This window comes from Orbicella faveolata, unplaced genomic scaffold, assembly GCF_042242905.1.
Source record: "Orbicella faveolata isolate gen_17 unplaced genomic scaffold, um_ofav_v1 contig_2, whole genome shotgun sequence".
Taxonomy (NCBI): Eukaryota; Metazoa; Cnidaria; class Anthozoa; order Scleractinia; family Merulinidae; genus Orbicella; species Orbicella faveolata.
The window spans coordinates 7,935,953-7,961,716 of record NW_028301547.1 but is presented as its reverse complement, the minus strand read 5'-3'; the positions used below and the strand labels follow the sequence as shown (position 1 = coordinate 7,961,716).

The 25,764-nt window shown below is 38.2% G+C and overlaps 2 protein-coding genes and 1 pseudogene across 6 annotated transcripts; 2 read left to right on the top strand and 1 right to left on the bottom strand.

The window, feature by feature from the left end:
- Nucleotides 1–4,591: 4,591 nt before the first annotated feature.
- Nucleotides 4,592–5,115, top strand: LOC149111796 (uncharacterized; annotated as a pseudogene).
- A 2,165-nt stretch (nt 5,116–7,280) lies between these two features.
- On the top strand, nt 7,281–25,392 carry LOC110039754 (uridylate-specific endoribonuclease B-like). 5 transcript variants are annotated; one of them, XM_089289484.1, is made up of 11 exons: nt 7,281–7,363; nt 9,563–9,608; nt 11,080–11,131; nt 11,615–11,667; nt 18,064–18,181; nt 18,422–18,536; nt 20,369–20,550; nt 20,968–21,128; nt 21,936–22,038; nt 24,785–24,924; nt 25,036–25,392. In XM_089289484.1, the coding sequence occupies exons 6-11, from the start codon at nt 18,481–18,483 to the stop codon at nt 25,258–25,260; spliced, it is 867 nt and encodes a 288-aa protein (XP_089145610.1). In that variant the 5' UTR covers nt 7,281–7,363; nt 9,563–9,608; nt 11,080–11,131; nt 11,615–11,667; nt 18,064–18,181; nt 18,422–18,480; the 3' UTR covers nt 25,261–25,392. The 5 variants fall into 5 exon arrangements, with proteins under 5 accessions (XP_089145610.1, XP_089145608.1, XP_089145612.1 ...); XM_089289482.1 differs by lacking the exon at nt 18,064–18,181; XM_089289486.1 differs by lacking the exons at nt 7,281–7,363; nt 18,064–18,181 and adding an exon at nt 9,008–9,157.
- LOC149111795 (uncharacterized protein KIAA1958-like) lies at nt 16,218–17,850 on the bottom strand. The gene has a single exon (XM_089289481.1). The coding sequence runs from the start codon at nt 17,668–17,670 to the stop codon at nt 16,306–16,308; it is 1,365 nt and encodes a 454-aa protein (XP_089145607.1). The 5' UTR covers nt 17,671–17,850; the 3' UTR covers nt 16,218–16,305.
- Nucleotides 25,393–25,764: the final 372 nt, after the last annotated feature.

The window sequence follows — 25,764 nt, the reverse complement described above, 5'->3', positions numbered from 1 at the left end:
TTAATATTTCAAAACTCAGGCAAAGACAGCAGAATATCTGTTACCCTTTTAGCTGCAAACTAATTCATTGGTGATAATTTCGAGGTGAGTCTATAAGTTTACACTTGCCTGTTAGTCTTGATAATGTTCTAAGATGGATATTTTGAATGAATGTTGTATGTAGATCCTTGTGAAGAAATCCTTTGAATTGTGCATTTGCAATGTTTATGAATAAAAAGTTGATAAAACTAACTGCTGCAAAAATACATGAACTGTACAACAAGTGTTTTCAACTAGCCTGCAAATAAGCTTTATTGCGATGTGGAAGAGAGCTTGCTCACAGACTAGTTTTTAAGCAGGTTATAGAATCAAGTTAAGAAACTCTCCCAGTTTCTCCCTCTACCCATAACTTCCCACAAAGGGCATCTCTGACTCTAGTGGCCACTCCTGAAACATCATTCACACTTTCTCACTCTCACATGAGTAATAGTTTCTTGATTTCATCCCTGTTTCTTCTCTCTTTGCCATCGGGACCCAATGATAAGTCAAGCTTTCTTGGAATGGAGTCTGCTTGCAGGAGACAAACATTGTGTAGTACCATACATGTGAGTGTTGCTGTGCGGGCATGTTCCTTGCCACTTTCGTTTTTCCGAAGCAGCACTAGACTACGAGTAATCCCTCTTTCGCTTAGTCCGTCGTGCGTGACGCGAAAGAAAACCGCGAGAAAAAAATGACCGCGCGAAATCCTGCGGGCGAGGAGTGCTTTGACATTTCTTTGTGATAGCAAAAGCATAACAAGAGAGCAACCATGCAGAAGCGTCTTCGTCTTGCTAAACGGTTATGCACTGTCATTTGCATTAAAAGACGCCGTTTCCTGTTAGCACGAATTGCGTTTGCTAGGAACAGACCACGCAAACGTGAAACGCTCTCGTTGCATGGACTTTTGTCAGCCATATTGGCGGGATACTTAGAGCGGAGTCTGTGAAGAAACATCTCATTCTCGTGCTCGGCAATTAAATTCGGCAGAATTAAATGCGACGTTTAAATCAAATCAGCCGAACTTTCACTCGAGTCGACTAAAATTAGTATTAGATTCGTCGCATGTAAAATGCGACGTTTAAACCGGGCCTCAGTAAAGGGAGAAAAGAGCTGATCGAAATGTTTTGTATTATATTAGTTTTTGGATACACTTTCGATGAAATAGTCTACGAGAGAAAGAAACACCTCTTAAGGGTTATTTTCAAAATTTCCAAGAAGCACTCCCGTCCTTTTTGTTTCGTTTCCCCAGAAACGAAACGGTATTGTTTTCAGTTCAGGGGTGATCTATTTACATAGTGATTTGTAATATCCAATCAGAGTAAAGTTCGTAATTGTTAATGTAAATACGGCGGCAAAATTTCAGCCAAAACTTGGTGCATCGCAACAAAATGTGTCATTTGCAACATTTCAGTGAAACTCCCGTTTTTCGGTATTATCTTACACAAGAAAGCTGCGAACTGGACTTGATAGTGATAGTGAAAAAGAAATTTGTTTCCGAAGTAGAGACACCGCTACACCACGCGATTTGACCACCAATGCGATATTTTGAGCCGATGGAAGCAGTTGGTTTTGTTTAGTTCAACAAAAAAAATAGTACTGTTTTCCGTTTCAGAGTGATTTATTAACATAATGAGTATGAATGTTATCCGGGTAAACACTTGTAATTCACAAGGTAAACATGTTCAGCAAAAAATAACTTCTCGAAACCGAATTTTATTTCCTAACACGGAAAGAAAAGGAAATTAAAATATCATGCAGGTAGAAATAATTGGGGACTTAAATGTTCCTAAGTCTTACTGAAACGATGTATTCTAAAGAAACGAAGATATCTGTTTCCGCGCTTCATTTAAATGTGATTAAGATCACAACTACGGCGACATAATTTTGGTCAATCAGAACACTTATCAGGAACTGAACAATCCCGCCCCTTTTCTGTGGCTGTTTACGGGAAAAGAACACGCACTTGGTGCGTTTGGACGATACTACAGATACGATATATTGTGGAAGGTAACTAATTCATCTTATTATATTGCTAGCTCCGCGAGCGGGCAAGATGAAACAAATCCTGCGCCGTGATTGGCTACCCGAGCGGGCAAGATGGAGCTATCTTGCCCGCTTGGGACTACCCGCCGTGTCCCGCAAGAAAAATTTCCCCGAAATCCATATAATAAATTCTTTATTGACCAAGCTTGTTCGGTCAAGATGGCTGGATATTAGCCTCGTTCCTTTTTTGCGAGTTTATGGACCTCGACTCCGTCTCGGTCCATAAACTCGAAAGAAAAAAACTTGGCCAATATCCACCCATCTTGACCTCACACTTGGTCAATAACCCATACATATTGTAATTTAATTAAAGTTAGTATATCGCAAAATAAGCACAATATGGCCATTTTATGAGGTTTCCTTCATATTGTAGGTGACGGCATTTTCCAGATTTAGTTGAATTTCTCGAATTTTCCGCCACAATTCCGGTAGCTTTACTTCTTAGAGCGCGCTTTCAAAAATAAGAAAATTTGTATTTCGACATACCGCGGCATATCAAGAGCAGGTTTCCATGAAAACACCGATAACATTTGTATTTTAGCCTCATAATATTCAAGCGAAAGTGGAGGAATAATTACACAACTGTCGTCACACACGAGACGTCCTTTTTGGAAAGAAAATATACTGCGTCACTGACAACGAAACGTAGAGTGCCGCATCCATTCGAATGAAGGACTGCCCGGCACAGACATGGAAAAATTATGCGTCAAATGCTTTTGCCTCTTAGCTTTATTTAGCCTCACACACAATACTCTGAATTTCTAAAAAAATTGGCGTGGCTATGCGGCCCTCTCCCCAAAGCACTTACCCTATTTAAGACCCAAGTCTGCGATTTTTCTAACCTATTTATGGCCTGACCCTTAAATTAATACCCTGTTTCAGACCTGCCGTAGTTCTCTAGTTCAGAATGATGTTAAAGGTATTGTGAATTGCTTGAATTGCTGGTCGTAGCGATAATGATGAAAAAAGTAGCTTCTTCTAAAAAAACATACCTAATTCAAGACTAGAATGCAAAACCATACCAGTTTGAGACCAAAATGGCCAAAATCGATACTCTACTTCTGACTAAAATGTCCTAAAAAAGACATGTCCCTCTGACGCTGAACATATCTATATAGCCGATATAAGGGAGCAGCCCCCCCCCCCCCCCTCCCTTAGGGCAGAGTGAGGGTGAAGTATCACAGGTAAATACATTTTGAAGCGCGTTGACTGTAATAGCGGAGCTCCGCCAAGCGGAGCCCCATACTCATATAGGAAGGAAAACGAAACCCATGAGTTGATTTTCTCATGGTTATCATGGCTAGCGGTATTGCTCGTGGGCGTGTACGCACGACGGTGACGAGTGGCCTAGGAGCTACGCTTTTAGGCTGTTTTAAATCTGTGTATTATCGAACGAGATAAACTAACTAGTACTACCAAGGAAAGTTCTCGAGTGAAGATTTTGTGTCAGGATTTCGAGTCAGGATCGATGGTAAAAACACGGTATCAGCGATACAACTCGGCTGTCTCACTCTTGCCGCTTGTACTTGGTAACCTTGGTTCAAAAAATTGAAAATGACATTGCGACACTGAAATGGGTTGCCACGTACGCTTCAAATTGCAAAACTTTACATGGATCAATCACCGGTAATCTTTTTATTTCTTGTTTCTTGCACAGCTCAACTTCTACTGTACACAGGTTCACCTCTAGGAGCTATTCAGAATAAAGGGAGCTTGATGTAGGTCATGAAAGGCAGGTAACTGTTCTTAAGTATTTAAGGTGGTCGGTTTCTTCGCTCTAGATGGCTTAACCTTGAATAAAAGAAAAGAAAAGGAAAGCTGAAAAGAAAAGTACAGAAAAGAAAAGAAAAGAAATATATTACTTTATTTTAGCGTGGAAGTGTTTAGCACTACCGACTGTACTAATTTAGGCGACTGGGTGAAATAACTAAACAAACCTTATAAATTAATTGAATAGAAACTTGTTAAAAACCTCAACCGGCTGGAGGCTGACCAGTTGGCTATTTGGAAAGCGCAAAGTAGTTGAATTCGGGACCACCAAAAACACATCCATCTACTGGTAGGGAGGAGGATTTGAACCCGGGACCTCCGGATCACAAAGCACGACGCAGAAAGCGGAGTGCTTTTATTGTTTCGAGGTGTTTGGAACCCCTGATGAGACACGAAGCACAAGTTTTTTATAGGGCTTCTAAAAGTAATCACACTTCTTTATTAATTGGGGGGGGGGGGGGTATTGTTTCAGTGCTGTAATTTCCCATTCATTTTTTTTCATTTTATTTATTTATTCTATTCTAAAATTACAAAGATAAATATAAAGTAGACAAGTAAGAGGAGAAATGGAAAAGGGCACAAATATAGCAAGCTAATTAGATGCCCTTGTTTAATTGACAATAATAATTAGGGTAAAAAAGAAAAAAAAACTTAACATAGGAGAGGAAGAGGTATGAATTAATTAATACTGAGCAAAATAATACTGGAAGAGTGCTTTTTTAAAACGTTTTCTAGTCGCTAAGTAATTTCCCAGGAGATTATGTGTTTAAAAAATAATCAAAATGTGGGAATTTGTTGTTGTTCCTTGTAAGTCATGTGGGAGTGAAAATGGTAGAGTCTTTTGCAGCGAATACCGTAAGCCGTTTTCGTCATCCAAAAACTAAGGAGGAAGAATCAAGGTTGTTGCAAGGGAGTATTCCTAGTCAACTCCCTACAAAATCAAATGGGCGATTAAAATTTTTTACGAATGGCAGATTAATAGAAAAGTTACAGTTCCTGTATTTGATGCTGGTGGCGCTTTTAAAGATTATGCAGATTTGTACAAAGCTCAGTCATTGAGTACAGATTAGACAAATATGGGTGCCAACACTTTCAACTACTGGCTGAGTAAATTTCTCCAGGTGGTTGCTAATGGTAAAGGGGAGGTGTATCCAGCAAGGCCCCTTTAGGGGATTATCTGTGGCATCCGAAGGCATTTACAAAAAACTGTGGGAAGAGAAGTATTAAATCCTTTAGATGCTTCGGATAAAAGGTAAGAGGGGACACAGTATTTGTTATGATACTATTTTCTTCGAAGACTACAATTAAAATATAGGTCGATCTTTTTTTAATCTTCCTATGTTTTATTGTAGAATTTTTATTTTCCGTCGTTGTCTTGACGCCGAGATGAAGAATGGCACACGGCAAGGTGTGAGTTTGCAAACAAAGAAAGAAGTTAAGGAAGCTGTTACAGACGAAGACAAAGAAAAGTTCTGGAGTGGAGGATTATTTGGCAGTGGAACAGCTAAGCAATGATTAATTAGATACTATTTATTTCTATAATGGTATCACGTTTGGCTTGCTTTGTGGTGAACATAAGAAGATTTGTGTGAATAACTTTTCTTTCAGGCCAAATGTTATTAATTTCGAAGACAATGTATGTAAAACTTTCCATGGAGTTATTAAACTGAAGTATTATTCTTGTGTTCAATTTGTCTTGTTTTCATGTCCAATGAGAAGACAGACAAAAACCATGCGTGGTTTTGATATGTGATCCAAAACACGTATGGCTCTCATATATGTTTTCATTGGGCATTAATACTCATGCGCGTGACGAATTTAGCCATTTCTTATTGGCTATGAACTTATGAATTGTTATAAATTTGTATAAATTTAACTCGTGAACGTACGGTTGGGAATCCTTCTGCGATAAAGGGCCAGACTGTTAACATCAAGAATTTGCGAACGGGACTCAACGCTCAATGCTCAACGAGTTTGCCTTAGAATTCTAAAGGTCTCTGAAGAAGGCCGAGACGAAACGCCGCGTCAGACTAGCCACAATTTTAGCTTTAAGCGCTTATAACTCAAAAACGAGTTCGGTGACCCCCATTTCCCTCCCATTTTTTTGTAATCAAATGATAAGATGCAGCTTTTTTGCAAAGTTTTAGAAAATTATGCGAAGGGAGTTCAAAGCCACCTTAAATTTTCGAAGATATAAAATTATTCAATAACTATATGAGTCACTTATTATCATTATTATTATTATTATTATTATTGTTATTACTGAGTTTGTCTTTCTTTTAGAATCGGAATGCTGTAGTTGAAAAGCTCACATTTCACGAAACTACTACTTTAAAAATTTTCCGTTAAGTAGTCCATGCTTTCGAAAACGAATTTCGCGTGAAATAAGTTTGCATCATCTTGACCAGGTACCAGTCAATGGTTGCATTCCAAGAAAACGCTCGAAGAAATGTAAGCAATAAAAAAAAAAAAACAAATATATATTCAGTTTTAGTTCAGACTGAGAAAATAACCATTCAAAATCTGTATAATTATCATTATAAATCTGTATAAAAGTGTGTAAATCTGATTAGCTTCTTTTCGCTGTGAGGAAGAAGAAAATGGTTTCCGAAAAGAGTTCTCAGCAGTGTACAGTATCAGACGCCTAAAAGCTGATCTGGAGCTGCGAAACCAAATTTATCTCCGGACATCCAAAACATTCATTTAATAACAGTACTTCTAAGGCTGTCTTGTGAGTTTTTCTTTGAAATTGTTTTTTTCGCTCTTGCAGATCTCCGGTTGATATTTACAGACATGCACACTTAATTATGTATGACAAACATTTCCGTTCCTCTTCTTTAAAAGAAACCCAGCTGGATTCGAGTTTTTCTCTTTGCCGTAAAGCATAAGAAAAGTACTAATTAAGCAAAAAAATGTCGGGATATGCATCTCCTAAGCTGAACTACCGCGGGTGATCATCCCAACAGCTCCTTCCATGCGTGTCAACGACGGGTACAATTACGGCGAGAGTACACTTTCCCAAGTTTTTAATAGGACACCTAAATCTTTCGTTTGCCTATGTAATTCCATTTTTCGATTCATACCCTTGGCCTATGTAAGATGTGAAGTCAGCTTCACAACTAAAACCCACGACAGCGTTAGACATGAAGTACTGGAAGTCACGTGATCGATTTTTTTAGTCAGTCTGTCATGTAGCTAGGCATGAATTTGTTCTTCAAGTATGGATCATAATAATAGTAATAAATCTCTTTCCTTACCTAGCAGTCGAGTAGTATCTGATGAAGAATCAACAAAGCACGTAATATTTGGAGACGGAAATTTTCATCTGACGTGTCACTTGTGAATCACAGATATCTTTCTAGTTACCCGAGCAGGTTGTCGACAAAAAAGGTCATGTATATTGGGTTGAGAGACAAATTTTGACCAATGATAGATCGACAAGTCCTTAGAGCTCATAAGATTTGTTTGTTTGTCTGTTTAAGATTCAAACGAGCTAAAACTTGAAAGCGCAAGTTTCTTTACAGCTGTGAAGGTTGGTAGATTACTTTGAAAACACTTATAAATTGACTTTCTTAAATGTTATCGTTTTCAACTTATTTTAGATTGATATAACTCAAGATAACTTTATCTGATCTCATACATATTTACCAGTGGGCTCTCGAGTTTTCTTATCTCAGGGTTTGTGCTGTTAACGGTTTTGTTTTTGCCTTACTTTTCACATGAACACAATTAAGAAATTTTACAAATCGCTGTTTACTGAGTCTATTACCAGAACGAGTAATTTCTTAGAAAATTTAAGTTAAATGTTTCAACAGCGCCACACCCGTTAGCTTCATGAGAATACCCACTGATTAGTTACAAAATGAACGTAGACTAGTTGAACGACAGTATGGTCAAATCCAATGTAAACATGATTTTTCCTTTGAAAAAACTTGTTCTCCTAAAGAGTGCTCTTTTTCTTTCTTTCGTCGAAGCATTAAGCGTTGGCATTTCTTTCGTATACGTACATACATGTTTATTTGTCACAGGAACAAAATTTTGATATTTTTCAAATCTCTTTTCATTGGGATCATTATAAAGGGGTGCTATTTCTTTAAAAAAATGTAGGCTAAATGGGTCCCACGCCCGCCAGTTTCACTAGAATTCCCCTGAATAGTTAAAAAAACTACTCTAGACAAGTCGAGGGACAATGTGGTCAAATTCAGTGATTGGGTTGAGCATGTCGCCGTACAATTGACGATATTTGAGCTCAATCACCACTGTTCATCGTCATTCTCTCAGTAGAATGGAATTCTTTTATCCAAGACAAGACATCTACATTTCTTTGTTTGCCTTTATTTCGTAATTCAATTGTAAATACCCCTGGTCTATCTACGATAACCTGTCCGGTCGGCAATACTACGGGAACCATGACAGCCTTAGACATAGAGAACTGGAAATCACGTGATCGCCTATTAGACTTTTTTTCTGTCAGCGGACGTGTCAACCAACACATTTCATCAAGCAAACCATTAGGTTTTTCTTCAAGTATGTATCACGTAATAATAAGACCATCTCACGGATCCTACAGCCCTACAACATCCGTGTAGCCCACAAACCTACAACTAGGTTACGACAATCACTGACCAACGTTTAAGACAGGGACGAACCTAACAACAGACAGGAAGCAGTTTACAAGATCAGATGCTCCGACTGCCAGGCTTCCTACATTGGTGAGACTGGCAGAAACCTTAACACGAGACTGACTGAATACAAACGGGCCACGAGAAATGGTGATGCCAACAATCACATTGCTGTACGTCATCAACTGTCAAACCACAACATTGACTGGGACTCTGCTCAGTGCTTAACCTACAGTACAAAATATTTTCAATGACTGACTCTGGAAAGCTGGTACACTAACCTAGAACAAACGCCTCTTTACAGATGTCAACAACTACCGGCGCCTAACAAACGACTTATCCACGACGGAAACGAAACCGACAAACGGACTTCCAACAAACCGACTTAATTTGACTAACAATAGACGGACCAAAAACAGACCAATTTGACTAACAATAGACGGATCGAAACCGACCAATGACTGATGACAAACTTCATACGAGTCTTTCAGCCAATACCATCTTGGCTAAACTGACCAATCACGTTGAACGGACTAGACTTATAACATCATCAACTGACAAACTCTTTTCACTTGACTCTGATGATGACTTCCGCTCAGGTTGTCGAAACGTCAGTCACAAACAACAGTTCTTTTCAGAACTACCCTCACCCGGACGATCACAGCTGGCAGTCAAGCAGTATCTGTGAAGGATCAATAATTCACGTAATGTTTGGAGAGAAATTTTCATCTGACGTGTCACTTGTGATCCGTAAATATCTTTCTTCTTACACGAGTAGGTTTTCCATAAAAGACGTCGTCGGCTAGCAAGTCGACCAATGATAGATCGACACGTCATCCGCCCCCAACTCAGATCTTTTAAGCATGATTAAGCAGCTCCCTTAGATAAGATTTGTTTATTTGTCTGTTAAGGCGTAAAACAAAACAAAGCTTTAAAGCGTTTTAATTTCTGAACAACTCTTAAGGTTGTGTGAAATCGTTTGAAAGTCACTTATAAATTGACCTAAGTAGATGTTATTTTGTACGTAACTTCTTTGAGATTTACATAACTTAAGATAAATTTTTATGATCTTACTATAACATATGCGCTCTCGTGTTTTCTTATTGTAGGATTTGTGCCATATATAAAGAGCTAAAAGTCTTGCCTTTGTTGGAGGTAAGTTTAAACATTTTCCCACTGATTTGTCATTGTTTCGTTTAATCATTAAACAGCCTTGCCCTTCCTGTGGTATATGCATGTGTGCTTGTTTAATATGGGAACAAAATTTAGAATTGTTATTAATCCCTATTTATTGGGATCATAACCAGAACGAGAAATTTCTTTAAAAAATTTAGGTTGAATGTTGCAACATGAGCCGCACCTGTCAGTTAAATTAGATTTCCAGTGAATAGTTACAAATTAAATTACGCTAGACACGTCGAACGACGACATGGTTAAATTTAGCGTAAAATCGCTTTCTCCTGTGAAATAATTAGAGCGCGAGTAAAGGTAAATTGCATTGGCCCTCTTCTTAATTATGTATAACAAGCATTTCCACTTCCTCTTTTTCGAAAGATTTCAATTGGACTTGCCTATTTTAGTTGCGCAGTTAATGATCTTTTAGAAACTCTGGTTTTTCCTCTGTTTTAAACACACCACACCTACATTTATTCGTTTCTCTTATAATTGCATTATTCGACTGCAAATATTCTTGGTCTATCTTGACCGATATACTGGATGGATATAATATCATGATTTCTTTTGTGTCCTTGTGGCAAACTATGAAGCTAGAGATTAAGCCGATTTTTCCTCAAATATCACTTACTTATAAACCTCTTTTTATTGCTGGTAATCAAGCACTTTCTTGATGAAGAATCAACAAGGCATGTAATGTTTGGAGAGAAATTTTTGATCTGACGTGTCACTTGTGATCCGCACACATCTTTCTACTTACGAGCTGCTAGTCAATTAAGAATGTCATTAGCTAATTTGCTAATTAGCAAATTGGCCAATGAAAGATCGTCAAGCCTTCTGGCCCTAACTCAGATCTATTTAGCATTGTTAAGCAGTTACCTCAAATAATTTTTGTTTGTTTGCCTGTTAGAACTTAAAACGAGAGAACTGAGCTTGAAAGCGTAAATTCCTTTAAAACTATTAAAGTTGGTGGAATCATTTTGAAGTCACTTATAAACTGACTTTCTTAAATCCATTATTCTATTTTTTGTGTCCCTGTAGCATGCCAAGTAGATTAAGTTTTTTAGTATAGATTGCATATATAAACGTCTTTTTGTTAACTGTCATTCAAGCTGTAGCTTGATGAAGTATCAGCAAATTAAACACTTAATGCCAGGAAAGAATTTTTCATCTGACGTGCCAATGACCGAGATCCGTACCCGTAGATATCTTTCGACTCACACAAGCAGGCTGTCCGTAAACTGAATGTCATATTGGTTGGCCCAGTAGATAAATTTGCTTATTAGTAAATCGACAAATGATAGATCGACCGGTCTTGCGGTCATTGTTTTCTCATGTACTTTACCTCAGTCATATATATATATATATTTTCTGGTTACGGCCCTGCTTCCGTCCCTAACTCAGAACTGGCTAAGATGCTCCTTTAACTATGATTTGTTTGTTTATCTGTTAGAGCTTTAAAGGAGAGGAAACTTGAAAGCGCAAGTTTGTTTACAACTGTTAAGGTTGGTGGAGTCACTTTGAAGTTACTAATAAATTTACATTCATTAATGTTAATTTTACCCCTTTTCTTTTAATAATAACAGTTATAATAATAATGATACTGATAATAATAATAATTATAATAATGATGATGGTGATGATAATAATAATAACATTGCTATAGCGCAAATTAACGTATATATAAGATCAAATGCGCTTTACAATAACATATACAATCCTTGAAAAATAACATCAAAATACACTTAGAGAAGTATTCAACCTATATTCTAACAAAGAAAGAATCGATTACAAAATGTTTAAAATTACCTCTGCTACTTAATTAAAAGGAAACCTTATCTTATTATAAGAACTATTAAAAACTCTATCTAATCAAAACTCCTATCTAAAAGCTTAACTTAAAAGGTGAGTCTTCAGTAAAGTTTTATTCGTGAGATATCTTTATCTGATGTAACATTCGGGTTCTCGTGCATGTTTTCTTGTCAAAGGACTTGTGAGATATAAAGAGAGACCAGCACTGGCGGTTGTGCCTTTGTTAGAGGTAAGCGCATTCCTCATATGTGTAATGTAAAACAAAACCGCCCCCCTTCCCCCCTGCCCCCCCCCCCCCCCACCCTTAGCTTAAGGTATGTATCCGCCACTGTAAATATATCTTATTATATGTTTTGGTATGTAGTATCGCTGTATATTATTACGAGTTGTGCCGTATTTTGACGAGCCCATAGGGCGAGTCAAAATACAAACAACAAGATTTATTACCCAACTGTTCTAGTAAATAAAGTTATCAATAAAAGAAAGAGAGTGTGACAGTTTTGCCCGTGCGCGCCGACCTGTACGGCAAACAGGTTTTCTACTGTACAATATCGCTATATATTTGTTCTGTTATTTGAACGGTATTCGCTGCAGTTGGATAATAAATACATCTTATTAGATGATTTGGTGTGTAGTATCGCTGTATATTTTTACGAGTTGTGCCGTATTTTGACGAGCCCGTAGGGCGAGTCAAAATACAAACAACGAGTGAAAATATACAGCGATACTACACACCAAAACATCTAATAAGAGATTTGTTATCCAACTGCTGAAGTAAATATATGTATCAATGAAAGAGAGAGAGTGTGACAGTTTTGCGTGCGCGCACCGACCTGTACTGCAAACAGGTTTCTTACTGCACAAATATGGCAAACAGGTATTCTACTGCACATCTGGACGGTATTCGCAGTATTATCAGTATTGGACCGGAACTAAATTGAAATTGAAGCTTATGCGGGGGAATATCATTAAAAAGAGATTAATGGAATTTGCATTTCAAAAGACTTCCAGCATTAGCCTCAGTTGCAAGCTACTTCCAGTCCAATGCCGAGTATAAGATTATGGCCTATCGGATAGTTCGTGCACGCTGTTTATTGGACAGTTGTGATTGAATGAGTTCTTTTCGCCTGCATCTCTGTCAAAAGCAAGCCTAAGCCTTGTGTTTTTATTCATGTTCATTGTTATGGTTAACAAGATGTTATAGCGGAGCTCCGGCGGCCCGAAGGGCCGCCAAGCGGAGCCCCATACACATATAGGACTGAAAAGGAAACCCTTAATGGATTTTCTCATGGTTATCGTGGCTAGCGGTATAGCTTGTGGGGGCGTTCGCAGGACGACGACGAAGTCGCGCAACATGGCGGCCATACTCCAGCTAATAGGTTGACAGAGACATGAATCCTCGGTTTGTAGCGTAACTCTTTGAAATTGGACATCCATGTTATGGTCAATTGACATCTGTCAAAACAAGGTATCCGCTGACCGTATCACGTGACCTTATCGCGGACTCAAGTTTAGAGCTCATCGAGGTCACGTGTTTTTTGAACTTGACCGCTGAAAAAGTGCTGGTTTTCGATTAGGTCGCGGGCTCATCAGGTTAACTTGCTGGCCGGGTTGTTCGGAAGTCGGTTAACGCTAACCCAGGATTATTATTTATTTATTAATTTATTATTAATAATTTTTCTTGTAGACAAATGTCTTTCACTGTTTTTTGTGCATTTTTTCAAGGTGATCTCAAAACAGGCTAATTTACCTCAGGATACTCTGAAATTAAGCTGTAAATGTCGGGTGCTGACAAGCTGAATGTTTTATATGCAAAAGTTTCACTATTCTTCGTTTAACAATTATATCCTGTCAAAGTTTGAAGGAAGTATGAGTTATTCTAAAACTCCGGGATGTACGAAGCGTGACATACCTATAGTTAAAAGCTATTTTCTTAATTGTGGGACCTGATCTAGGATCAAGTCTATGAAAACTCAAAAGTAATAGCATCAATGCAAAAACGTATTGAATAAAATTTGTGGGAATTCTCCACTGTGCGCCGTACAGAGCTTGCCGAGTTTGCCAAATTTTCGCCATTTTGATGGTAAAAAAAAGATAACAGCGGTCGAACCTACAACAAATATAAATGAACCGTAAACTAAAGACAGCTACACGTCAAATTGTGGATTTTAAATAATATTTTCCTGGATTTAGCCGTTGTTTCCGGGAAAAAATCCACCTTTTGAAAAAGTATAAACTATGAATATTATTTCCATTGATATGCAAATTACAGAAGCCGGATGAGTTTGTGTTGCGATGGGATAACAGAATGCCACATTACCTTCTGGGCAAATAATTGTTCCTTATCCATGGAGAAAAGAACTCTAATTCTCCGTGTAAAAGATTTTCCTAAGTTGGTGAGTTCCTCTCATTTCACACCAGGCAGTAAAGCAATGTCCAGTTGTTCATTTTAGTTAAACTGTATATGACACCTTTTTTTTTTTTAAGTATTTTCCTTCCTTGATATATGTAATAAACGAATAATGTTTTGAAAATGCGAAAAAAAAAAAAATAACAATTTGCATAATTGTTTTTTTTTTGGGGGGGGGGGGGGGCAAATACAGCCAATTTTCCTGTAAAAGTGTTCCGGGAAACTGAGGACGAGAATTGTGTTTGTGACGTCACAGTGTTTGATATCATTGCTGTCGCAGGAAGCCGCCTTATCATTTCTCCTGCACCTGGCTTCAAATGTGCCAGTGATTTGCTAGGTAGTAACGCTAATTTTCGACCCGTCTCATGCTTCAAACGTTTCCCTTCGCTTTCAGCCATATTGGTTTGTTTATCAAACACAGTGACGTCAGAGACGTAAATCACGTAACATTTTGGCTGCGCGATCTCTGGAACAATTTCAACATGAAAGTAGCGCGTATTTTGAACGAAAAAAGGGGTTTCAAAATATTCTCACGATCTAAAAACTTTACAATCGTTTTTCTAACATTATTAACGATCAGCATCAGGGGGAAAAAAATTGTGTCATATACAATTTAAATTGAATTAAGACGAGTCTCGAGAATTTCCCTAACACCAAAACATTTATGCTGCTGGACTTATTTTAGTTCATAAAGGTTTGCATTGGTTTATTTTCGCTGGAGTATAATATCGAAAAGAATTTTGTTTTGATGTTCAAAATGTCAGTGTGGAAAAAAATTACATTATTAATGAAACAGTGAGTTTATTAACGAAAAAGTGCGTGGCGAAAAAAGCAACAAACAGTACAAAGAAGTTCCTCTTCTTGGTCAAAATATTGCAGGCTGAATTGGCGTCATTTTATGGTCTTTATGACTAAATTCTATTCTTTTACTCTAACAAAGGGCCCACTTAACTTACAATTCCATGATTCACTTTTATGAGAGACATCTCCGAAAGAAATCAACGGAAATTATGCACATCAAAAGCACTCATTTTTAGAATCAAGGGGTTTAATCGAAATGTTCATAAGTCATCTTTAATGGCAGTGAACAACACTGTTTACAACCGTACGCAATTTCTGAGTCGATTCTTTCCACTGAATGATTTCAATGGGACAAAATATTCTGGTGTCACAGTGTGTATTCTCGTTAAAATAACTTCAAAATTTCTACGATGAACATAAGATAATTTCTAAACCAGTGAACGCAAAATACGGAATTAACGGCGGAGATAACTGTTTAGTAAAACCTTCATTTCACCACTTCATGACGTTACGTTTTGTATTCGCTTTCCCATCCTCACACTGATGCGCCCGCCCTCTTCCATCTTTAAGATAAATAAAAAAAATAGAAATAAACATCGCTATATTTACGTGTTTATGGCACAAAGGGTAGAAAAGCCGAGCAAACAACTGAAACAAATGATTCCAATTGAACATAACATATCTTGGGTTGTGACGTGACTAAGCCGCCATCTTGGATATTCAATCCTTCCTGGGTGACAAAGCCACCATCTTGAATTCGTCTCAGGGTGACAAAGCCGCCATCTTGAATATTCGATTTTTCCTAGGGTGACAAAGCCACCTTCTTGAATTCGTCTCCGGGTGACAAAACCGCCATCTTGGATATTCAATTCTTCCTACTAAGGGTGCCAAAGCCACCATCTTGAATTCGTCTCCGGGTGACAGAGCCGCCATCTTGAATATTCAATTCTTCCTGGGATGACAAAGCCACCATCTTGAATTCGTCACTGGGTGACAAAGCCGTCATCTTGAATATTCAATTCTTCCTAGGATGACAGAGTCACCACCTTGAATTCGTCTCAGGGTGACAAAGCCTTGAATTCGTCTTAGGGAGACAAAGCCGCCATCTTGAACATTACGTGCGCCCAAGGGTCATGCCCCATATAACTCGTTTAATTAAAATTTAGTCAGTATATATGGGTTATTGACCAAGCATGAGGTCAAGATGGCTGGATATTGGCCAAGTTCTTTTTTTTGCGTTTTTATGGACCGAGACGAAGTCGAGGTCCATAAACACGCAAAAAAAGAACGAGGCCAATATCCAGCCATCTTGACCGAACAAGCTTGGTCAATAAAGGATTTATTATATGGGATAAAACACCAAAAAATGATCCGTGTACGTATTTATTTTCAAGGACTGAAAAGGAAGCCCGTTACATGCAAAAATCAATGGCGCGTTCTCCTTTATCCTAATTGGCTGAATGCAGAAATACAATCATTTGATTGGTTTACATTTTTGACGAGTAAATGTCTAACTGCTGAATCAGAATAAACGAATGTACGAAACCGCTCGAGGCAAATTCGAAAAGTTTTTTTTTTACCTCAAAAATGTCTAAAATGGCTTAAATTTTCAGCACTTAAGCTCCAAAGAATGTTAAACCATTAGAGCAAGACAGTTCATTTCATCTGGCCGTCGCTTTCGCCGATCCTTGGGCGCTTCGAAGAACTGTCGCTTGGCTCTGTGGTGCAAAGCTGCCCCGACGTAAGCTGGATGTTGAAAGTACAGTTGTTAAAGCTTCCAATCGTTGCTCCTGAGAAAAAACCCGATCCCATCTGGACTGGATTAAAGGTGGCAGACTCAACACTGGTAACAGAAGTGGTGGGACGAGTTGTGGTTTCTGTGCGAGTGGAGATGCTAGAAAGCTGGTTGCTGCTGGAGCGGCTCAGCGCAAGGGACATTCGCCGTTGATGTTCATGCGAGGCCGATTTGTAAGCGTCGAGACTTTTCAGACTGCGATGGCCACTTAACTGTGCCACAAAATTATCTGGGACGTCTGCATCGAGGAGACGTGAAATGCAGGTCTTTCTCACCGAGTGGTTGGTTACTCTGCCCTGTAAACCAGCATTTTTCGCAGCGGTGGGGAGAAATTTGCCGATTTCGTTTTTACCAAGCGGACTTCGCATATACCACACGTCGTCATCTGGTTTTCGCTGATGTTTGACTGCGAGGTAGAAGGGGGAATCTGGCTTGTTCATCTCCAAAGGACGACGGCGAGCAAATTCTTTGAAGAATTTAACCGGGCAACGCTCGTTGCCGGTTGCTTGCGCAGTAGGGTGGAAAGCACGAACACTGTATGGCTTGTCTTGGCCTTGACGTGTTTTGGACCCTCGCTCATATCTCCACACAAGAATCTCATTCTCCGTTTCTGGGTCTTTCTCCAAAGTGACGTCTCCCCACTTTAATCGGCGGCTTTCGTCTCGAGCTCTGAACCCAAAGTGAAGGGCAATTATCCACCACAAGGTACGCTGCAAGGCTGTCGGATTGGAGGTCCCAAATTCACCACACTCGAAAAGCTTGTCTTCCTCGGCCTCGGTCAGCTCACGGGCAGCTTGTGGTCTGTTCCCCTTGCCATGTTCCACAACAAGCTGACGGCGCTTGGCACTTAACACTTCTCTGGAGAGTTTGAAGTTGTCTCCGTCAATAATATTTACATTTGAACCTCTTTCGTTCAAGGCGCGTTGGAGACTACGTTGAAAGGACGTCAAACTGACAGGCTCGTACTCTGTGCCGTCCAATTTCTTTGCGGCTTTGAAAAATTTGCACAACAGCAAATTCAGTTCTTCCTGAGGTATGTCACACAGTTCCCTATTCTCGTTTTCTTGTAAACAAAACCGCTTCCATACCTTCATGTCACTTTGTGTTTTTAGTTTTGTGTTTGCCGGTTTTTGTTGCAAAATAAATTCATGAAACTCGTCAACATTTTTGTTTTCTTTGTTTTCTTTCTCGTTGACGCATTCAGTTTTCTCGTTTTCCAGCTCCATCGATACACAAACCACAGGAAATCTTTAACTGTCACGGAAAAGATTTTTCAGGGAAAAACTAAGAAAGAAAATTTTGGTAAACCGGCTTTCGCCTCGGATGAATTTTCCTTGCGGGACAAAGCCCTTATCCCGAGCGGGCAAGATAGCTCCATCTTGCCCGCTCGGGTAGCCAATCACAGCGCGAGATTCAGTTCATCTTGCCCGCTCACGGAGCTAGTCATATAATAATACACTAAATTACGTATCTAGTAACCTTTGGTATCCATAACCTTAATTGCCATGTCATTAACTAGAAGTTTGTTATCATTTAACTCCAAGTTTATCGTTATGCGTTCATCTAACTGTAAAAAAACAGGTGGAGAAGCTAACCGTTCTGTCACACCCCTTATACAGCCGCCTTACGATTTCGACCATATTTTGGGGGCTGTAAACGGCCTTTATCATCACTTGCAAGCCAACTGATAGTGCATGAAGTTCTCGGTCTTAATGTCCAGTTGGTGTCGGGATTAAGGTAAGCGGGTGATCCATTCTGCGGGGCGGGTACATTCATTACTGTTGACGAGATAAGAATAAGACACCGAGAAGACAAGTGCTAATGGGATCACTTATATTGTGATAATGTTATTCTAGCGTAAAATATTTTTTAGATTATGTTTCACTGACGCCATTGACTAGTCAAGTGCTAAGTTACGTAATAAATTTCGATCAATCGCTAAACCGGCCTTAATTGATCTTGGTCTTCTTTCCAAAGGAAGTCACTGCTAGCTGGTAAAAGAAGAACAGAGCTTGACTTTCGAACAACTGCTGAAAATGTGGATTAAATCACTGATCATTTGCTTAGTGTCCGTATCATCAATTGAAGCACGGTAAGCTGTTCATTTTTATTCTTTAAAATAATTATTTTTTTCTCATCAAAATGGAACAGACCACCCTTTTGTTTGTTTCCTTTGCCATCTTGCCTCCTCTGACCAAAACACTGAAATCAACAACTTTATATCTTGACTAGGCATCACTTAGAACGTTCGTGAAAATAACAAATGAATGAACGTGTTCATAAGTTTCGTCAGTTTGATTCGAATTGCACGTTTACTGAATCTAGCGAGCTCCAGGTTTCCCAGTACTTAATTGGTCGTCAAATTCATTCCAAATCCTACTTCAAGAAAAATGGTAAAGCATCACATCAAGACAACTCACTAGTTTGCCTGTTTGCTTTTTCTTGTTTTGTTTTGTTTTGTTTTGTTTTGTTTTTTGAGAACATATCCATTTTCTAGAAGAGACTCGATTAAAATATCCAAAAACTTTTCGACTATTGGCAATAACATTCTTTCATATAATGATTTAATGAATCATTCTGTGTGGCCGAAGATTTCGTAGAAATTTTCTCCAGATTCTCAGTTTAGTTTCTTTTGCTTTCACTACTGTACGCTGGAACATTTTATTTCCATAGTTTGGTTTAGTCTCTTTCGCAGCCGTTTTTAGGGTCGTCACGCAACGCTCCTTTACAACTCTATCTTTGTTTAATTACATACAGAATGTTTTTGTTTACCTTTGCGGGGGCTATATTAATTGAATTTGAAAACAAAAGAATACGCATCCATAGAAGCTCTGTGAGCTTGTTAAAGCATTAGTTGTCGTGAACTTAGTTCTTTTTAGTTCACCTTGTAACATTAATCCAGCGGCGGTTTTGTGGAGTGTGAGATACTTTGACGTAAGGCCTGACGAATATAGATTTAAAAAAGAGAAATTCCTCGCTGAAAAGCTATAAAACTAAATCAAAATCGCGCCTTCCCGTTACTTACTCCACAATTAAATGCCAGACTTGAGAAGTGGGGAAAACGACTTTGCGCCATTAACGGAATTCCTTAGGACAGAAAAGGTGTCGCATAAGTAGAGGAAATTTGCCGGTACTTCGTAAAAATAGAAAAGCCAACAGTAAGCAGCTTATGAAAGATAACTTACCATGATAACCACCTGTCTGTCTGTATTATCATGTAACACCTTCTGGTGAGACCTACCTGAGGTTGGAAGTAGTTAATATTTATGACCTTGTCTTGCCTTGGAATCGCTTGATTAGATCATTGTTTTGAGAGGCTAGCATAAATACAGGTGCTTTCTAAACTGTTCTTCGGTTACACCCCTCCCCACCCCCTCCAGTTGGTGAACAGTGTATACCACTGTTCCATATTGGGTTAGGTTCTCTTGACGTTCTGGTTGTGTTCTTGATTAAACTCTGCTCTCTGAGCCAAATTTGGTCTCTTCAATTGGTCTCCAAAAAAATTGATAGGCTGTAAGAGGTCTTTGTCTTCCTGCAGCGAGCGAGTTTTCCAAAGTTTTTAAAGTGCTTTCATGTGCATAGATTTTATGAAGTTTGTAATGCCAAGTTTATAAGCAGCTTTCCAAGACCAAAAACCTTTTATCACACTGCCAAGATTTTCCTTGGCAGATGTACGGACTGTAATAAAAATCGTATAATTGTGTCTAGACCAAAGTCTTTACTTTGAAAGAGCCTCTCTCCATTACTAGTATCCCATCCAGTGAGCGGTAGGAGACTATATTTAAATAACTTAAAAATTAACCAGAGTTGAGTGCTCGTCTATCTAGACTTGAATACAGTTCTAAATAACTAACGTACCTTACTTTCGGAAAGCCATTCGTTTCAATTAAGAGAATATTTGAAACACTTCACGTCTGTTTTCAGGGGAATTCGAGTTCGTCGAAACTTAGGAGACGTCTGTGAAAACATGTGGAAGGCATCCGGGAATAATATGATCATGGGAACTGACTTGACAGTGGACACGTCCAACACCGCAAAAAAGTTGTTCACTTTAACATCAACTGGTGAAGGCAAACTAAAAAATGCCGTGTACACCAAATTCAAGGGTAAGATTTTCAGAAGAGTTGATTGTGTAAAAAAAAAGGGATAGAAATACGTTTTCTATTTCTTCAAGCAGATAACGATGCTTAAACTAGTCCTATGTACAGTAGAATGTGATACGAACACTTTCGTTAGCAGCGTTCTTAGTTGATGTGATCTCCTTCAATAACTACAGAAAACAATTTTAAAAAGTGTGGCAAAAAAATTTCTGATTCAAATCATTTTATGGTGTGTTTTTAGACGTTTTGGAGACGTTTTTTTATTACGAGAGGTTGCTGAAATCGTTGATACTAATTTACACAAAATCTAGCTAAAATCTGAGCAAAATCATATTCGTGTTACTGACCGTGTTTGTATTATCAATATACATTGTGAAATAATTGCTCTTCTTATAATATTTACGTAATTGTTTGCTTGAAAAGCTCTTTTAGATAACTACGTTCCGGATGAGTTGAAGCCGGAAGTGGGCGATCCCAAGGAGGCGACTGAGGAAGATGATTTCATAAACACTATCGCCGTCGAAGGTGGACCTATGGACATCGCTTTCAAGTACCTGCAGGCAGCTGGGAAGACCACCACCGCGGTAAGATATTACCGAACGATCGTGATTTCACATTAATTAGCTTCAAGGCGATCAAGGTGCGTAATGTAACGCTGCTAATAGGGAAGATATTCGTTTGCATACATTGTTTTGTTATTTAAATGTTCAAAATGTTAAACAAAAGAGTTCTTTGTTTCACCAGCCAATAGTTCTCTGGTTGGCATATTAATAACAATAGGTGACTTCACTGATATCTTTTCTAATAATAAGTTAATTTCAAAAATTGACGGTTTCAGCTTTAGCCTCTTGTCTGTGTGATCATATATTTTTTTCTGTTCTGCTTTGTTCTGTACTGTTCTGAATTTAATCCACTTTTGGGGAAACTATACGAAGATACAGTATATAGAGAATATAGAAACGGCGGCGCGGAGATATGAATTTTATTTTGGAGTGGTAAAAAGCGCAGCAAGTGAGTAAAAGATTGTTTTAACACGAGGAAGATTGCCATACTGACGAAATGATGAATTGTGATAAATTTTAATTTTTTGCCAAGTGGTAAATTTTATTTTTTTTATACAGACATAATGCTATGAACATGATCTAAGGAATTAAATAAATATTGTATAATACATGCAGAAATTCTAGCGCGTTCATTGGCGAATTTTTAGTGGCAATAAGCGGACAGACACATGAATATATATTTTAGGACTTAACATGATTTACAATTACAGTAATCATGTATATTGTTTACCTGTTGTTGTTGTTGTTGTTGTTGTTGTTGCTGTTGTTTTGATTCGTTTTGTTTTTAACACCATTCATTCAATTTTTACTTTCACTGTATGTCCCCAGAATTTAAACGCATTCAAGCCAGTACTGAAGACCATGTGGTTTGCAAAATATGCTAAAGGAGACAATGTCAATCAATATTCTGGTTTTGAGCACACATTTGTTGGTAAAGATATCTTATCGTTATCACCATAGTTTTAATCTAGGTATTTTTTTAGTATCCCGGGTACAGGATACTAAAAAAACTAAAGTTTGGTAATTAAATTGTTTTTCAAGTATTAAAGGAGAATAAGAATTTAGAAATCATACTTCATTTAACCCCTGATTTTTTTTTTACTTTAGAATAAAAATTAGTGATATGAAAAGTGAAGGACGTTTCGATGACTCCATGTTATCATTATCAAATTCTTTACAAAACAATTGAATACTTTAATTAACACCCTTTTAATTCCCTAAATATTTTCACACCATTTTTACTAGTTATATTATTTCGATATTCTATCATATATTTCGAACTTGATTATGATGACATGGAGTCATCGAAACGTCGTTCACCTTTCATATCGCTAATTTTCATTCTAGTGCTTTACGAAACTTTTTGTTATCAGGATCGGAATTTTTTTAAAATTTTATTAATGAATACTAAATTACATCTACACTACCACAAAAAACTACACTACCACTACCAGACTACTAACAATATGCAATTAGTATGTTGCAGTAATGCAGTCATATGACAATAGTAGTAGAATTCCACGAATATACTAATGCAAATCCTGTAATCTGATCGGCTGAGCCATTGTACACTATCAGACATTAGTGCGCATTGGCTTGGTGTGGTCGACCAAATTGCAACATTTTCTCGTTGCTCTGAAGTTTTGAAAGAACATTTAGAAACGAAAAGATAACCTAATTCCAGAGTAGACTAAAAAAAGGAGGTTCACAGATTTTTGAATTACAAAAACTCGAATTCGTTTGAAAGAAACTGATGAGCGCGCGTATTCACAACTGCAAATATCAAATTGACAGTTCAATCCGCGCAAATTTTCTAAGGCGTGGAGTTTAATACTGAGATCAGAAATAATTGGAATCGTTATTTGAAGCAAATTTCAGTTAGAATTCTACTAAAACAATTAGATCATTCGCTATCGATTCCTACGAGGAGATAGAATTAGTTACAAGACAAAATAGGAAACAAAGCATAGAAACTTATCGGCTACATTCACTATGAATTATATGCATTTACAGAGTTTTGCTACTTTTCAGCGTCTTTTAAGTTATTTTTCAAATATTTCTTTTTTACAATTTACAAGATTTACAAGATAATACCTACAATATCTGAAAATTATGAATATTACTTAGATTTGCATGTAAAAAAACAGGAAGAAAACGAAATTTTTCCCAGCCAAACTCGATGAAGATATACAGTATTTTGGTGTCCGGCAAACAGGTTTTCTACTGCATAGATAACTGTACAATATCGCTGTATATCTGTACTGTTATTTGGACGGTATTCGCTGCAGTTGGATAATAAACAGCTTTATACAACGAATGCAAATATGGCGGACCACTTGGTCAGCGTCCGGGACGAGTCGCATGAAAGTGAGGCTAGTTAAGCCTTGATGTTTTGTTTTGACAATGCTTCACCAGAAAAGTCTTGCTTCGTCGTCAATCTGGTCTGTTTTATTTAGCTGTGGCTACGAGCTGCTGTGTTTCTGAACGCCACGAGAAGGGATATAAATTTTCCATCGTTCGCCTCTTAAGAGCAAACTTTAACAGTTCTGCTGTGGAAGATTTCAATTCTTTCTAGTGGCATTCAGGAACACAACAACTTATACGGAGGGCGAAACAAAAGCGGACCAGATCGACGATGAAACAAAACTTTTCTGGCGAAGCATTGTCAAAAGAAAACATCAAAGCCTGACTAGCCTCGCTTGCATGCGACTCGTCCCGGGCGCCAACCGAGCGGTCCGCCATATTTGCATTCAGTGTATTGTACAGTTATTTGTACAGTAGGAAATACGTTTGCCGGACAGGCCTGTGCGCGCACGCAAAACTGTCACACTTTCCCTCTTTCACGGATAAATACAGTAGTTGGATAATAAATCTCTTACTAGATGTTTTAGTGTGTAGTATCGCTTTATATTTTTACTCCTTGTTTGTATTTTTCAAAATACGGTACAACTCGAAAAAATATACAGCGATACTACACACCAAAACATCTAATAAGATATACTTATTCCATGCCATAGAAAATACAGCCGATAAGAATACAGGAAAGCCGTTTTATATTCGACAGTATTACATCCAGCCTTCCATCATGCACCGCGCGTATGTCGCATTGATTGTTTTGGCAACTGTATCCTCTATGGCATGGTATAAAATAGTTATATAACGCTGTCTCGGGGTATAACATTGAATATCCCACTTGTCACTTGTATTTTCTTGGTGTACACACTCACCTTAAGGCTCATATGTATAACGAAAAAAACTGCAAGTGGCTCGTGGAATATTCCATGGTTTACCACTCGAAAACGATGCATAACTTATATATACATGTAATATTAGTTGTTCTCGTTATTCGTCTCATTTCTACTCTACAAATTGCAGGTGTTTAATGATGATGATAGAAAATATTATACTCACATGGCAGCAGACACCATGAAAGCTGTGCTAAGGGCTATATTCTTTCAAGCCACAAAAAAAATATCCGAAGAAATAAAACAAAAGCGGGAAGAACATCAAATTGAAAAAACAAAGCGACAAATTTGACCTGGTCCATTGATTTTTACTAAAATGTTGCTTTCAGTGCCTATTTTCTTGAAATAGGGAATGTTATATTTCATGTCAAAATGGTTGCAATTTTACATAATTCAAAGGAAAGTCCTTGCGCGTTTTTTATTTTGCAACAGGTGAAACTGGCCTCGACAAGAAAAAAAAGAATCTCGTTGTAAAAGGTCTTCATAACTGGTACCAGTTTCACCTAGAACAAACGGCAGGAAGATTAACTTACACACCACCCCCAACGAATAAGGTTGACACAACCAAAAAGGTAATGGCTTCTTGTGCTCTTGCAATGATATCTAAAGATTACTTTCAACTGATTCAAGGAGACGCCTTGCCTAAATCGCTAACTTTTTTTCTTTGTTTTGTGTCATCGCAGCCGCCATTTATCAACGTAAAATTTTCTTGGAAGGGTGTCAACAAGCCGCCGGGTAGCAGTTTCTACGTGGGAACAAGTCCTGCCTTTGAGATGGCGCTGTATACAGCATGCTTTTTTGGAGAGCCGGGTGACTGCACGTGCAATATAGGTGGTGTGCCCGTCACGATAAAAACCATCCACTTTAGAGACACCGATAAGGTTCTGACTTCATACCCGACGGCATAAATGTGCTTCACAGCGTCATCTGCAGACTTATTTTACTACTGCCTGTTGCTCTTAACCTTCAGAATCCCGCTCTTTCTCGCAACACTGTGAAAAATTAAATAAATTTACCAAAACGCTTTGATTAAAAATAAACTAAGATGTCTGTGGTGTTTATTTAACGAACCCATTAAGTAAGAACACTTGCACAAGTTGTGCTGTGACATGCCCTGGAATGCACCATATATACCCGCGCGCAGCTGGTTTGTCTCTGTCTCTAATTAACAATTAGATTATTCCCACAAGTCCCTTATTAAGCGAGTATAAATAAGAGTTATGCAGCTCATTTCAACCTAGACTGCAAAACAGTCGTTTTTGGACGTTTTCGGAAGGCGTGAAGCGCCGTAACCGCGATCCATTCGCCCTCGCCGTTTTTACATTCGCTTCAGACTATTCGTTCGAATATTCACTGTTACCGGCATTCGCAAAAAATACGACTGTTTTGCAGTCTAATTTCAGCCCAGTTCG

Coding starts and splice junctions, on each gene's coding strand:
- LOC110039754 (XM_089289482.1), top strand. CDS start 18,481: ATGTGGATTAAATCACTGATCATTTGCTTAGTGTCCGTATCATCAATT. Junction 22,039..24,784: donor TTTTGAGCACACATTTGTTG/GTAAAGATATCT, acceptor ATTTTGCAACAG/GTGAAACTGGCCTCGACAAG. Junction 24,925..25,035: donor AGGTTGACACAACCAAAAAG/GTAATGGCTTCT, acceptor GTGTCATCGCAG/CCGCCATTTATCAACGTAAA.
- LOC149111795 (XM_089289481.1), bottom strand. CDS start 17,670: ATGGAGCTGGAAAACGAGAAAACTGAATGCGTCAACGAGAAAGAAAAC.